This window comes from Mustela erminea, chromosome 6 (assembly GCF_009829155.1).
Source record: "Mustela erminea isolate mMusErm1 chromosome 6, mMusErm1.Pri, whole genome shotgun sequence".
Classification (NCBI taxonomy): domain Eukaryota; kingdom Metazoa; phylum Chordata; class Mammalia; order Carnivora; family Mustelidae; genus Mustela; species Mustela erminea.
Window position 1 is genome coordinate 118,032,087 of NC_045619.1, and position 15,605 is coordinate 118,047,691.

General features: G+C 42.4%; 1 protein-coding gene across 10 annotated transcripts in view; it reads right to left on the reverse strand.

Moving 5' to 3' along the window:
- Window positions 1–15,605, reverse strand: part of FRMD4A (FERM domain containing 4A) — a 608,721-nt gene that overhangs the window by 100,124 nt on the left and 492,992 nt on the right. For all 10 annotated transcript variants that reach the window (XM_032349452.1, XM_032349459.1, XM_032349456.1 and 7 more), the window contains 2 exons: window positions 11,019–11,075; window positions 9,880–9,902 (listed from right to left, as the gene is read on the reverse strand). In XM_032349452.1, the coding sequence (XP_032205343.1) occupies window positions 9,880–9,902; window positions 11,019–11,075 (80 nt within the window). The remainder of the gene's footprint in view (window positions 1–9,879; window positions 9,903–11,018; window positions 11,076–15,605) is intronic.

A 15,605-nucleotide genomic window follows, 5' to 3' on the forward strand; every position in this document is an offset into this window, starting at 1 on the left:
GGTGCGAACATGACAGACCGCAGTCCTCATCCGAGAGGTGCTCACGCGTAGGCAGGCAGGCATGATGTGCAAACAGAAAGATAACTGAATACCAGGGCAGCGTTTCATCGCGTTGACTCAAACAACGAATTCAGTAGCTCAGAGGAAAGAAAGACCCTGGGCCCTTGGGGAAGAGCAAGCTTTAGGGCAGCGTGTGCAGGAAGAAAAGGACGGGAATATAATTTTCTCCTCGGTGGGACGCAGCAGAGTGTGGCAGCAGGTGCACTGAGCCAGAAAGATGGATTGGAGTTGGGGGAGGGCTAGAGCTGAGGGGAGAAAAGGCCAACCGAAAGGCAGAGGAGGCACAAACTGTGAGGACCTTTCAAACCAGGCTCAGGGAGTTCAAATGCACCCAGTAGGCTATGGTCAGCCACTGGAGGATTTCAAACAGCGAAGCTCCCCATGCTCAGGGCTGTTCAATTCCCAAGCAGGGTTTGGAATTTTTACTCACACGCTTTAAAGGCACAGTGTAAGCAAATATTCAGTTCGCCAGACTCTGGAGAGCCCACAATGATGAATTTCTGGGTCTTACCTCTCCCCTGTTTAACGACAAGCACCCTGAGATTTGAGTCGCTGTAAATATCGGAAAAGCACTCTTCGGGGATGAATTTTACTGGCTGAAGCAGTGGGAGAAGCAGCAAAGCTGAAGCTGGAGTTTGGGTTTACTCACACTCATCCTACTTAGAGTCTATTTGTGGAAGGAAGGAGCTCAAGGAGGAAGAGATTGTCTTACCCACCAAACACTAGTTTGTTGGCAAACAAGTTTCCCCGATGACAATCACAGGCTTGACTTCCTCGCTGGAGCCTGCAGTGGCTTCCCCAGCTCTCCCCCAGGGCAAGGTTACACAGACAAATAGAACGAGAAATCACTAAGGCGTGAAGACCGTCCAAATCCATTACATTCTGGAAGGGATCCATGGCTCTTAATCCTTCCCAGAGGACAACTATGTAGAAATGTTCTATTTGCCTTTCTGCTGTCTGTAAACATCTGCACTAACTTAGAGGGGGTCAGCCCTGTGGAATGATCTGGCCCTGCTCTGTGGCCACATTATCACACAGTTGCCCTGATGGGAGACCTGGCTGCCCCATCTCCAGAGGCGTGAGACGCTAAAACCTAATGAATATGCTAGAAGTTCTCAGCTTCCTCTTTCAGGGTCTTCTACTTACTTGGACCTCTCCCCCAGAGTTCAGTGCACCTGATAAATGCTAACTTAGAAGATAAATGCTAACTTAGAGTCATTTACTAAACTGAGAATAAAACAGAATTTTTTTTATTTTTAACATTAGCGAGATTTTTTTTTTAAGATTTTGTTTATTTATTGACGGGGTGGGGGTAAGTACAAGCAGGCAGAGGGGCAGGCAGAGGGAGAGGGAGAAGCAGACTCCCTACCGAGCAGGGAGCCCAATGTGGGGCTCGATCCTAGGATCCTGGAAGCATGACCTGAGCTGAAGGCAGACGCTTAACCAACCGACCTATGCAGGTGCCCCCATTAACCAGCTTCTATTAGAAACTTTTAGGTAGTTATTAATGTTACCAGCAAAAAAGTGGACTCCCGATGCTGCGCCAGTCTTTGGTTTAGGGGTTTTTGAGATGATGTGTCTCTCTTCTACCACTTATACTGGTCATCAAACATAGGAAGTTTGAATGATTTACTAAGAAAACTTTCTAAGATAGGAAACATCAGACGGGGAATTTGCCGCGAATAACAGCAATGACAAATTTAACTAAAACACCATAAAGCCAGGGAAGCAGAAATTAAGTTGCAGAGCAAATTAGCAAAATCTACAGTTTTGTTTTCTTTCAAAAAATGAGGAAATGCTTTTTCAGGAGATTCTCCTTGGGTTAAACAAGACATGTATAATTTGCGAGACAAATCTGGGGCCAAGAGAACACGCTTAGTGCGGCAGAATCCTGCAGGGGTTGACACACACAATTCTCAAACACTAAAGGGCACTAAACCCAGAATGTCAAACCAGTATAGCAGGGAGCACTTCCCTGAAATCCAGAAAAGGCAACACGACGCTAGCGTCACACTAATGCCTCCAAGTTTTATGAGCCCATCACGAAAGTCAAGTTCCCCAGCAAGATGGATTTCGTAAGTAACAGAGTATTACAGTTCCTCGTGATCCACAATTCCCAAACTGAAAAACTCTAAGAAACATTTCTTAACCCACTTGGAGGCAAACGTAAACTTTTCACATGAGGCAATGTGTGACCTTTCTCTGTTCTACTTGGTGCGATTATCCATCCATGTTCTGCTGCCGGCACAGTAAGGGATGGGGCTCCAGGTGCCATCCCAGACCCCGACACGGTGTGCAGGAATTCCCCAGATCACCTGTCTAAAACCTACACATTTCTGAATTTGGAAACACAGGGACTAAAGCTTCAGACATGCACTGTTGGTCTCGACAACTTTATGCCATGGTACAATGAACCTAGAAAACTCTGAGCTGGATTACTAAGGAAAGCTACGTATTTTTTCTTCTTTGTTGATCTTTAAAAGCCATATAGCAGGGGCACCTGGGTGGCTCAGTCTGCTAAACATCTGCCTTTGGCTAAGATCATGATCACAGTGTCCCCGTTCAGTGGAGAGTCTGCCTCTCCTCCATCTGCCTCTCCCCCTGTTCCTGCTCTTTCTCTCTCTAAATTCTTTAAAAAATGCAGGAAACTATTCCTTTCTTTCCTTCTCATTTCTCCCTCTTCTTTATTTTGTGAAACAAGTTCAAGTTCATGTTGCCAGACACTTGCTGATCGCCTCCCTATCACCTACTTTTTGTGGGGGTGGTGTGCAGGGAGGGCTCTCAAAGCTGGTAGCTGGGATGTTGTCTGTAAAGCTTCTCTTGGCAATAGTGTGACCATTTGCAGAAAAGGGAAGCACCTGGGCACCCACCTGGGACTTCTCCAGCATGGGATTCTAGATTCTGGGCATGGATCATGGATAAACAGGCCACATTGTACAGAGGGGCAAAATTACAAACATTTATGAATTATGTGGTTTTATTTCTGATGCTAAGTGTTAATTTATCTCAGTAAAGATTTTTTTCTTCATTGGTGAGTTTGGTTTCCTAGGGTGATACACAACATTTTGTGAGTTTCTAACATAGTTGTAAACTTGTAACATTCAAAACAAGTTTTTAAAATTTTTTCTAAGTCTATAATTGAAGACCATAATCTTACTCAAATAGCACAAGAAGAAGCAATTTGTTACATCACCCTTTAGAGTGGGAATCTTAATTTTGAAAAATTGACATAGTGTTAAAGCCATGAGCGCTGTGTTATTCACAAAGTCAACACGAAATATGATACTGACATTACATAAAGGCTTCACAAAAGAGACAGCTGTCATAATACAAAATCTCCTTACTTTATATCTAAACCATTCCCATAGGATTTGAAGGCTATCACCCTGCAAAATACCCTATCTGAATACTTTTCTACGCTCAGAAAACATGAATTACACACTTGAAAAACTCAGTAAAATGGATTTTTATGCAAAAACAAAGACTTCTGTAACAATGTATAACTTTTCCTTGAACATTTTGCTTCAAGTTTTCACAGATTCTGTTCCTTTCAAAAGGCCTTGCCTGCCTGAAAGATTTCAGCTGCTTCTCCATTAAATCATGGGAAAAACATCACACACCCCTTTCTCTTTCTCCCGCTCTCTTTTTGTGAAATAATATATGAGAATTATATAAATTTAAATTATTCCCACAGAAACTCTTCTTTGGGCTGACAGATGGGTTTCAAACTTAACTGATGACTTTTCTAGTAAGTTTCCAATAGGGACATTTGCAAATTTGGGGTATTAAAGATAGCATGAGGTTATATCAGTTATATTCCAAATGTTGACTATTTCAAACACCACTCTCCCAGTATTTCTTACTAATTATCTAAGAGTCTCAGCAAATCCATTTCGCTTACTCTATGTGATTACTGGCAGCTGTTTTCTTTCAAGAGGCCAATTAAAAAATTGCAGGAAAACATATGCCAAATGATCAAATGCTCCAATAATGATTTAAAGCTAAGCTTGCTTTGAGTTGTAGTAGTAAAACCATTTATGTAAATGCAAAGTAATGACATCAGTGGACTCGGAACTGTGACTTATAGACTGCTGCCTTAGATTAATCAACTTTCAACACCAAGCAAGAAAATAACATTGTCATCTTTTTAAAGATAGCAATCTACACTAATGTTTATGTTACTAAAAAAGTCTTTCAGAAGAAAACCAGCTCTTTGTCTTCTTTTCCTGTTGATCTTCCAAAATTCTGCCTTTAACACATGACTGCCTAAAAGGTTTCGTCTGGTCTGACAAAAAGGCCCCCCCCAAACCTGGAATTTTCAGACACCAGAGGGCCAAGCTTCATTTACATTAATTCACAAATGCTCCCTGAAAAGGCAGAAAAGATTTCAAACAAAGAACAAAAAACCAAGAGGGTACTTTTTTTTCTTTTTATGGTCACAGAAATTTCATTTTGTTTTTCCAGACAAGTGAACACACGGTCCCATGATTTACATAAGATAAAATATTAAATATTAAAAGGTCTTTACTTTTTTTTTTTTTTTTTGCTTTTTAACTGTTCCTCCAGAGACGTATGTAAGAACGTGCAGCCTTTGAAAGTTAAAGGGAATGTTCCAGCACAAGTAAACACTCCCAACTCCTCTTCTGAAAGGGAAGGAAAAATCAATTTCCCCTGTGACGGAGGACTGCTGACTTCTTAGTACTGATCGAGTAATGTGTTGCTCCATTTCAGAAAACATTATTCTATTATTAATACCGTATTATTATTATTTTAAGAAATGGAATTAAAGGCCTGCAGGTTGCTACTTGGGACACAGTGAAATTTCTTACCTACTACTGAACTCCACTGAACTAATACTCACTTGGACCTGCATTTTACTTCGTACAGATGTCACAGAAACTGACCCCAAGTACTCGATCACAGCCTCACTTTTTTTCCTGTGATTGCTTATGTTTATTTTGGAACAGAGAGAGCCTGCAGATGTAGGTTTCCCTCCTCCTGCCTCTTAGGCACATGACAGGCTCAGCCAAACAGGTAAGCAAAACGTAGCCCACGGACCTTTATGTGAAATGTTAAGACTGTCTTCTCCAGGTGCCGTTTGCTTGCTGGTTCTGATATATCTTATGCTGGTAGCATCCTGTTTTAATGATTAGCACCAGTACATCCGGTCCTTTATAAAAAAGATATTTCCAGGTCCCAAAGGATGGCCTGGCCTAACAGAGCTTTACTGATCTGGTTTCAATAAATCTTGTTAACAAAAAATTCTATATAACAGATTTTTTTTTTTTTTAACTAGTCCCTGTTAGTGTTCGGATGTTTCTTTATATGAAAAGTAGTGTGATTTGGGCATTTAGTTGTGCTGTTCAACATAAACTATTTTTTAATCAATTCACTGATTTGACAAAATGTTTACAATGGTTTTTCTTTTCTTTTCTTTTCTCCTGGCATCCTTCTGGAAGCATCCAAAGGGCTGATAGCAAGTAAAAGGTGAGGTGATTCTCGGAATCAAGACAGACTGGCCACCAGGCTTTTTAATAAAGGTCCCCTTAGAGAAAACAAACAAAAAATCAAGTTCTTGCATACAATGTAGCAAGAAGTCTTCTGTTAAATTGCATCAGAATGTAACTATACAATCTGGATGTCCTGTTCAGTTGATTCAAGGACCTTCTCAAGGAAGAGAATATTATTTTACTATAATAACCCAAGGTTTTTTCTTTAATTTTTTGAAATAGGAAATGTCAGTGCTCAGCGCTCAAACCCCCGTAGCATCTGGAATGCATGAAGTAAGTACAAATCACAGAAAGTGTGTGTTAGCTAACAAATGGCCAGGAGTGATTATCAAATAAGAACTTTTTGTTTTTAGGGGCGCCTGGGTGGCTCAGTCTGTTAAGCAGCTGCCTTCCTCGGGTCATGATCTCAGCATCCTGGGATCCAGTCCTACACTGGGCCCTTTGCTTGGCAGGGAGCCTGCTTCTCCTTCTGCCTCTGCCTGCCACTCTGCCTGCCTCTGCTCTCTCTCTCTGACAAATAAATAAATAAATAAATAAAACCTTAAAAAAGAAAAAAAAAGAACTTTTTGTTTTTAAACGGCATTGATCCTTCTCAACCTAACATCTGCCTACAGATCTGCCATGGTTAGCAATTCTCAGGCTATTCAATGGTTTTTAAACAGAAATGCCAACTCTAGATTTCCGGATTGTTGACGGGCACTCATTTTTGTACACAGACACACACCAGGAAGGAAAGTATGAGTATCATGCTGTGCTAAGGAAAATAATACAAGTGAGAAAATATTATTTTTTAGATAAGGCCATTTCCTAAACCTTTAATGCTCGCTTACAAATCCGTCCACAATATGTTAGAATATGAACATGTATGACATAGATTTCTTCCTACCAGGGACAATGCTTCATACCTATCTAGACCCCGGTCATTTTCTTTCAGCAAAGCTCAACCCGACATTTCATGGCCAAGTCCAAGAAGACAGGATGGTGAACATTGATACTCATTGGAAAGAAAAGGGAGTTACGTAAGAATAAGCCTTCAAAGGGTCTGCTGGGCAAACAAGTCCAAAAGAAGAAACAAAACAGCCTGTGAGGATTTTGATTCCGAGCTGTCTGTAGACAGTTCTCCTTCTATTTAAGTATATCAGCACTTTTGACTTCTCCCTTTTGTAAAAATAACCCTTTTCCACTTCAAGGAAACTAACTTCTCCCATAATTTGTAGATTAAATGTAATTCATATATATTCATGGACACGTAAATATATAGAATAGGAGCCCCGGGGGCAAAATAGCCTTTTAGGAAGTTAGATTCAGGAGCCTCCGATTATCAAAGTGTTACTTTGTCTTCCATGTGTAACCATTAATTTAAAAAGGTTCTGTAAGCCTCTAGATTCTAGAACACCCCCAACTTAAGCTCTGGACCATGCCTTATTTAAAAGCTTCTGCTGGGGCGCCTGGGTGGCTCAGTGGGTTAAAGTGTCTGCCTTCGGCTCAGATCATCATCTCAGGGTCCTGGGATTGAGCCCCTCATTGGGCTCTCTGCTCAGCAGGGAGCCCGCTTCCCTATCTCTCTCTCTCTGCCTGCCTCTCTGCCTACTTGTGATCTCTGTCAAATAAATAAATAAAATCTTAAACAAACAAACAAACAAAAAAAAACCCTTCTGCAGACGCACCCAAGTGGTTCAGTGAGTTAAGCGTCTGACTCTTGATTTTGGCCCAGGTCATGATCTCAGGGTCCAGGGATCCAGCTCCACATGGGGCGCCAACACACTCTGCTTGGGATTCTCTCTCCTTCAGAATCCTCTGCCCCTCCCCTTGCTCACACTCTCTCTCTCTCTAAAATAAATAAATAAATAAATAAATAAATCTTTAAAAACAAAATAAAAGCCTTCTGCCATGTTCTCTGTATTCTAAGCTGACATCTCATTTCATTGATGCTATTCAGAAAAGCGTATTATATTTACAGGTTATGTCTACAAGTTGAGGCCACCCAGTTAAATACAACTAAGGTGGCACAGTCCTGTATTAATTATTAATAGAATAAAAGATAACTCTAAAATACTAAATTACAAGAATGGGACACCTAACATGCCTAATGTTCAGCCACCAAACCAAATATGCTCAGTGTCAATGCTTTGGGGCTTTCCCGGGGTTTCGGTGAGAAAGGGCACAGACAAGGAATTTAGAATTACTTCTCTTCTTCCCAAACTCCAGGCCACTGGAGCCTGCAAACGCTGGGCCTGCTGCAGACACTGGGTGTTCATCAGGGCACCCCACATAATAAATCCTGTCCACCTTCCATGATGGGAGTGCTAGGCTGGCAGATAAACTGACCTTTGGGCCAAGGTGTCTGACCTCTCCCTTCCCTGACAGCTATTTCTCTCACCAGACAGCTGGGGACAAACAAACGGAGAGGCCACACTTTGACAAATGAAGCTAAACCAGGAGGCTTTGTTTCTCTGAGGCCCACAAGTTGGCATTCCACAAGCTCTTTAGGGGACCATGAATTACTGGGAGGCCGGGCCTGCGCTTCCTCCTCCTTGGCAATCCCTGTGGCCACACGTTCCCATGATCTGTGGGGCCAGACTGCTGGTCCCAGTTCACATTCCATCCTGTCAGAGGACTCTCAAAAATAAATAATATTTACAGCAGAGTTCAGGGCTGGTGAAAGCCAACGGGAGAAAATTACCTTCAGGGAATCCACGGGAATTGTGGTTGTTAAACTCTTTTTCATGAGACCAGAAACCTTTGTGAGTCTATGACCCTGCACTTATCAAAACCCCCAAATTCCAATGTCAAATGAAAGGCATAAAACAAGTAACAACTATAAAAAACGGGATATTTTCAGGATCTAGAAAATATTTCATTCAACAACTTCGGCGACTGGGTATTGGCCACCTACAATGTTTAAGGTCTCCAGCTCAGGATGTAAAACAGCCTTAGTAAAACAGAACAAAACAAAACAAAACAAAAACCCCCAAACAAGTGACTATCTCTGCTTTATAGCAAGAACTTGGGAAGTCTAAATAAAAGGGGCCTGGAGGTTCCCTTATACAAATATTCAAATGGAGCTGAAGGGACTAATTTTAGAATCCGGGATAAGCACACTGCAACTCACCAGCTAGCTTCAGCCCTCTCCCTGTTTTTATATGGCCCACGAGCTAAGAATGGCTTTTACATTCTTTAAATGGTGAAGGGGAAAAGAAAAATCAAAACAATAGTATTTCATGATACCAGAAAATGTATACAAAATTCATATTTCCAAGTCTATAAATAAAGTTTTATTGGAACGGGGCTACACTGATTTATTTACACTGTCTATGGCTGCTTTTGCGTTTACAAAGGGAGAGCTGAGTAATGACAACAGAACCATAGGGCTCGCAAAACCTTACCTTACAGATCAAATCCACCAAAGCAAGAGAAAACATACTGAGTTCCTTCAAGGAGTAGAGGCAGGATTTGTTTTTCTTTTTAATACCAGTTTAGCTAATTTCCTATTGATGAGACACAATGCTAGGCCCTCATACTCTGTTTTCTTGGATATTTAGACCCTGAGTCTAAAACCCAGATATCTCAGGGAGTTCAAAAACCAGAATACCAGGAGTCACGTCTGTCTTTGAGCAAACATTCCTGTTGATGGGCGGCCACAACTCCCTCCCCGATACAGGCTCCAGTAATGACCATGAGAAACTGAGAGGAAAGCAACCATGCGGGTCAGCAGGCGAGGCCTCAGGGAATGAATGGTAAGACTGAAGCTGCCAGTTCTGCGGGGTTAATAAGCAGCTCACATGTCCCCAGTGGTTAAGCGCTGACATTCTCTCCAATGTACTATCTAGAGAAGGAAGTAAAGCAGAAGTGGGGGACGGTAATACTTTTATGAAGGAACTCTCCCCATGGGATAGCTTTTGTCCTTTGGATGGTCAGGGAACTAAAAATGAGAGAGAGAAAAAAGATATCCACATGGCAGGGTTATCTGAAGCCCTATTCACACCAGAGGGGTGATTCCTGACTCCATGGACACACTTGGGCAACCTGACAACCCTCTAGACAACAGCCACGGGTGACACTGGGTGCGACTCCTAGCTTTTAGTCACCGCTAGACTTCTCATTTAGTACAGAACAGCCTCCTCGCTATGACTGTTTCCTCTGCCCGAGGTGGTTGGATCTCATCACCAATATATACTATGAAAGCACGGCCTTCCTACAAAGGATCCAATGAATAATTTCTTTTAATAGAGATGTAACACAGCACAGGACCCCCAAATTAACAAAAACAAAACAACCCCCCAAACCCCCAAACCTTTTGTAAACTCACCTAGAAAAATCTCCCTTTGCTTCCTGTAGAAGAAAAAAAAGTCAACGTCAGTGAAACATTCCAGTCCAGTATCCCAGACTTTCAAATACATTTCAAAAACACTCAAGCTTAGGGGCGCCTGGGTGGCTCAGAGGGTTAAGCCTCTGCCTTCGGCTCAGGTCATGATCTCAGGGTCCTGGAATTGAGTCCCACATCGGGCTCTCTGCTCAGTGGGGAGCCTGCTTCCTCCTCTCTCTCTCTCTGCCTGCCTCTCTACCTGCTTGTGATCTCTGTCTGTCAAATAAATAAATAAAATCTTAAAAAAAAAAAAACAAAAACACTCAAGCTTATGACGGCTGTTGTCCTATCTGCTACAGGAAGATGATGAGGAAAGGACCAGACATTTGCCACCTGAATCTAAGACACTAAATTACACCTTAGAAAGTAATATACAAAGAGAGTGATTCATAATGACAAAATGCAAGTTTCTCCCTCTTAGGACCCTGGTTTACCGTTTTCTAGTTTAAAGGTTCAGAATCAGAATGTGTGTCTGGGTAGAGCTGTCTCTGTCTCAACGTTACTTGTTTTGTCTTGTACTGTGGGCTCCTTCCCAATATTACTGCAGAGGAACCATAGTTAATGACTCTAGCACCATGCCTTGGATATAGTAGTTGTTCAATAAAGCTTTACGGGAGAAATAAATTAATGACCTTCTTTCAATTCATCTTGCTGGTGTGACTAATACTGTCATTGTTGCTAATTTTCATTAATAACTCTTACACATAAGCTAATGGTCTCCTTGCCTTTCCACACGTGTGAAATGATTCTCTTGTCCATTCATTCTGCTATTTACTTGGCTTTCTCCAGAGTGAGGAGGGCACCACACTTGAAGGAAATGGGGTCTCTGAATGATCTCAGTTTTCCCTGGACTCAAATGATGTAGAGACAATTTTCCGTTGCAGAGAGACCCTGTCCTAAAACTTGGGAATCCCAGAAGCTCCTCATTTACTGCTATGGCATAGCTCCATCCTGTTACTGTTGTAAATAATTAAGATGACGAATAGGGAGAGCATATGGCAGCTGGCTGTACATGTTACATCTTATTCTTGCCTCTTCTGTGTCTGGCTCTGGGATGCACACATGAGAGCAGAACGACCTACCTGTAAAATATAGGAGGCTAATTCAAACACCACTTCACTGTCAACGTCGATCAGCTCCTGAAAGGAAAAAACAACAAAGGTTAAAGCTGGTACTTCTACAGATTTTTTTCATGACATCTCCTAGAAAAAGGCCCACTCTTCCTTTTCTGAGCTGTGTTCCAGAACCTCAAACACTCAGAATATCTGTGGTCTCAATGACTGGACCCCCAAAAGCCCCCTGGCCCAGTTCACGGCTTTCCCAGTGGTCCCGGGCCTCCCCAGTCACCGCAAAGGCCTCATCTTTAAATCTTGAGAAATTAGGTGGTGAGCCAGTCCTGAGGGTCCTACAAACTTGTTAATCTGATTCAGCTATGCAGTATGGTTACTTGATATCCAATTGTGTTTTCTTCGTGAACTCTACTTAGAACCAGGAGTAAGGTTTTACTGGAAAAAAAGTTATTAACAGGACTGTAACTCTTTAAATTAAAATGAAATGAAATGAAAAAATACAGTTGCTCATTGCAATGGTTCATTGCTTTCAAGCACTCAACAGTTCGATGTAACGATTGGCTACCACAGGGATTTTGAGTAGATACAGGGCACTTCTGTCCTTGCAGGAAGTTCTGCAGACCAGCACTGCCAGAGCCTAAGTTTATTCATTCATTTATTTTTTTTTAAAGACTTTGTTTACTTATTTGTCAGAGAGAAGAAGAGAGAGCGAGAGGGCACAAGCAGGGGGAGCCGCAGGCAGACAGAGAAGCAGGCTCCCTGCTGGGCGTGAAGCCCGATTCAGGACTTGATCCCAGGACCCTGGGATCACGACCTGAGTCGAAGGCAGACGCTTAACTGACTGAGCCATCCGGGCGTCCCACAGAGTCTAAGTTTAAAAATGCTTCTTTCCTATTCCTTCTTTCCCTAAATATTTCATTATCATCTGTGGAAATGGTCTTAAAAGGACATAAACCTTTCTGTGGTTTTTGAAAATATATCTAATAAGTATGTATATTTCAATATGTATATAATTTCTATCTGTTTTCTAAACAGCTTTTTGAAGTGTAATTGATAGATAAAAACGCTGCATGTTTAATATAGACAATTTAAGGAGTTTGGATGTGTGCAAACACCTGTGACACCATCACCACATTCAAGGTAATACACATATCCGTAACCTCCAAAAGTGTCTTTGTGTCCCTTTGTGTGTGTGTGTGTGTTTACCATATGGCACAAAACACATAACACGAGATTTACCCTCTTCACAGATTTTAAGTGCATGACATTGTAATTGTCATATACAGTTCAGATCATAAAAATAGAAGGAACTCTGGGGCGCCTGGCTGGCTCAGTTGGTTAAGTATCTGCCTTTGGCTCCGGTCATGTTCCCAGGGTCCCGGAATCAAACCCCGCATTGGGCTCCTTGCTCATTAGGGAGCTTGCTTCTCCCTTTCCCTCTCCCTCTGCCGCTCCCCCTGCTTGCGCTCTCTCTATGTCAAATAAACAAATAAAATCTTAAAAATAAAAAAGAAAAAGAAAAGCAAATAGTGGGAATTCTGGAGTCCATCAGCACAGAAAAATAATAAACAAATGAACTAATGCTGTACTTCTGTCTTGAACTTCAACAAAAATGTCCATTTTTTTCTTTTTCTCTCCCTCGTATCGCTAGATGCTATAGCAGATGACGGGATCACAGCACGTTAGCGCTAAGCCAGGCTTGGACACCAGCTAGCCCAGCCCTCTGCGGTTATTGAGATCAGAAATCCAAAAATGTCAAGGGACTCTCCCAAAGCCACAAGACCTCAGGAGGAGGCCAGAAACAATCCCCCAACCTCTTGTGTAGCAGGTGACCTCTCTGAGTGCATGTGTTCCTCCAAGTCAATAAGGATTCTGGGGGTATCACCTGACCCCTGTTGGAAATGGCTCTTATTAAAAAGATAAGAAATTGCAAGTGTTGGCGAGCATGTGGAGAAAAGGGAACCCATCCGCACTGCTGGTGGGTGTGTAAAGTGGGGCAGCCTCTATGGAAAACAGATTGGAGGTTCCTCAAAAAATTAAACATAGAACTAACCTATGACCCAGCAAGTTCACTTCTGGGTATTTGTCCAAAGGAAATGAAAACACCATTGCGAAAAAATACCTTCACCCCCACGTTCACTGCGGCATTATTTACGACAGCCAGCTGCAAACTTGGAAACAACCTAGCTCCCACCAATTGATGAATGGATAAAGAAAATGTCACACACACACACACACACACACACACACACACACACACAATGGAATATTAGTCATAAAAAAGGATGGAATCTTGCCATTGGAATAACATAGATGGATCTTGAAGGCATTATGCTAAGTAAGATAAGTCAAACTGAGAAAGGCATGTATTATACAGTATCACTTATCTGTTCCACGTATATGGAACCCAAAGAAAGAAAATTCAAATTCACTGATACAGAGAACAGGTTGGTGGTTGCCAGAGGTGGGGCTGGGGGAAGTGGGTAAAGGGGTCCAAAAAGTTAAAAACTTCTCAGTTTATAAAATAAGTAAGTCCTGAGGATGTAATATATAGCACAGTGACTACAGTTGCTACTATACTGTGTATCTGACGGTTGCTAAGACAGGCAGATCTTGAAAGTTCTCATCACAAGAAAAAAAATGTGTATGTGAGATTATGGATACTAACCAAACCTATTGTGGGGGTCATCTCATAATGTACACAAATATTAGATCATTATGTTGTACCTGAAACTACTATAATGTTATATATCAATTATATTTCAAGCAGGAAAAATAAGAACTTGGTCTCAGCCAACATGTTCTCAGAACCATATGTGTCATTGAAGTTAGCTAAAAGTAGAATTACTTTTCTCTTGGATTATAAACCGAACTCCAACTCATGGATTTTCTTTCTTTCTGGGTTTTTTTTTTTTGTGGTCCACAGTCGGACCCTGGAATTCAAACCAACACACTCAAGCAAGCCTGTATCTTTTGAGGGATGGATATCATTTGGGCCCTTTCAGTCTCAGTAATTGCAAAGATGGATAATGATATTTGTTACCAAACCACCTCAGAAGTGTGGGCTAAGGGAACCAACGAGAGCATATGGAAGAATCGGGCACAATAATTCTTTATGCCTAACCAGCCGAGAGAGCTTTATGGCCACTGTCATTGATACAGACTGTCAGGGTCGGGACACAGCGGAATGCGTGGAATTAACCTTCTGGGATTACCAGATCCCATCAGAATGTAAATCATTTAACAGTGTACAAATGATTTAACAGATACATTGTCCAGGGTTTCCACAATGGCCCATTTCTACTTGTATGACGTTCCTTTCCATTCCCACCAAGGACATGCTGGGCGCTCACACGCACGGCCGGGTCCGGGGATGTGTGCTCTCCAGTCAAACATTTACGCCCGTGTTGCAACTAATGGTCAATGGTGGGCTAATCTTTAACCTTCGAGGAGAGCCTTATGCATGCAACCTAAAACCAGCCGCCGGGAACAACCCTTGTTAGTGTGAACGTAGCTTTTAGTTCATTATTTGACTCATCTGCCAAATGAAAATGTACCTCTGTTGTGGGGTGGGGGGAGAAGCAGAGTAACAAAGGCAGAACATTTTTAAAATTTCACTTTTTTTTATGTAGTCTATTACACAGTTCCAGGAGAGTCAGTCAGAGACCAACCTGGTGATGAGTGTGAGCTGGAATGTGCCATTATTCAGTCAAGCTCCCCAAAATGCACAGTTCAATGCCTGCCCCAATTTACCCAAGTTCTTCCTCACAGCACTTGTCCTCAGGGTAACCAGGCAACCTCGCCCTTCAACTGGGGTGAGTTTTCATCTCCTCTGACCTTGGCCATCTCCCGGGGACGATATTAAAAAACAGGGCAAGTCAAAACGTGGCCAGGAAGAGGGAAAAAAATTAAAGACTGACGTGGCTCAGACAGAACCTGCGCCTACACAATCCGATGGAAGTGCGGGGCATTAGTCTTTCTCACCAACTCTACTTAATACTGAGTTCAGAAATCATCTTGTCATCTGCCCTCAGTCAGCACAGACTTCTGAAGGACATACGTTCCTACCGTGCAGCTTCTACTCCATTTTCCGATGTCTCCTGTTCATAACGTGGCCCCCCCCACCGGCTTTATACACTTGACCCTCCCAGGGGATTTTCTTCTTTAAAATCCACTGCGATGCATCAGTCAGTGTTTGAGACTTTCTGCCCACACCACACATTTCCTCTTGTGCCTCAAAACCTACAAGCTGAGTTCCCTGAGTCAGGGGGTAGACAGATGTTTCCAGGGGACCTCCTGTCAGACACCACGCGCCAGCTAACATCCAAAAGATGACTCTCCCTTTCTTTTTTTTTTTAAATTTATTTGACAGAAATCACAAGTAGGCAGAGAGGCAGGCAGAAAGAGAAGGGGGAGCAGGCTCCCTGCTAAGCAGAGAGTCCAACGTGGGTCCTGATCCCAGAAGCCTGAGATCATGACCTGAGCTGAAGGCAGAGGCTTAACCCACTGAGCCACCTAGGTGCCCCCCGCCTCTCCCTTATTCTTATATGACTTTTCTGGCAATCCAGAGGTGGTATCTTTCACGTGTCCCTGCTCCAG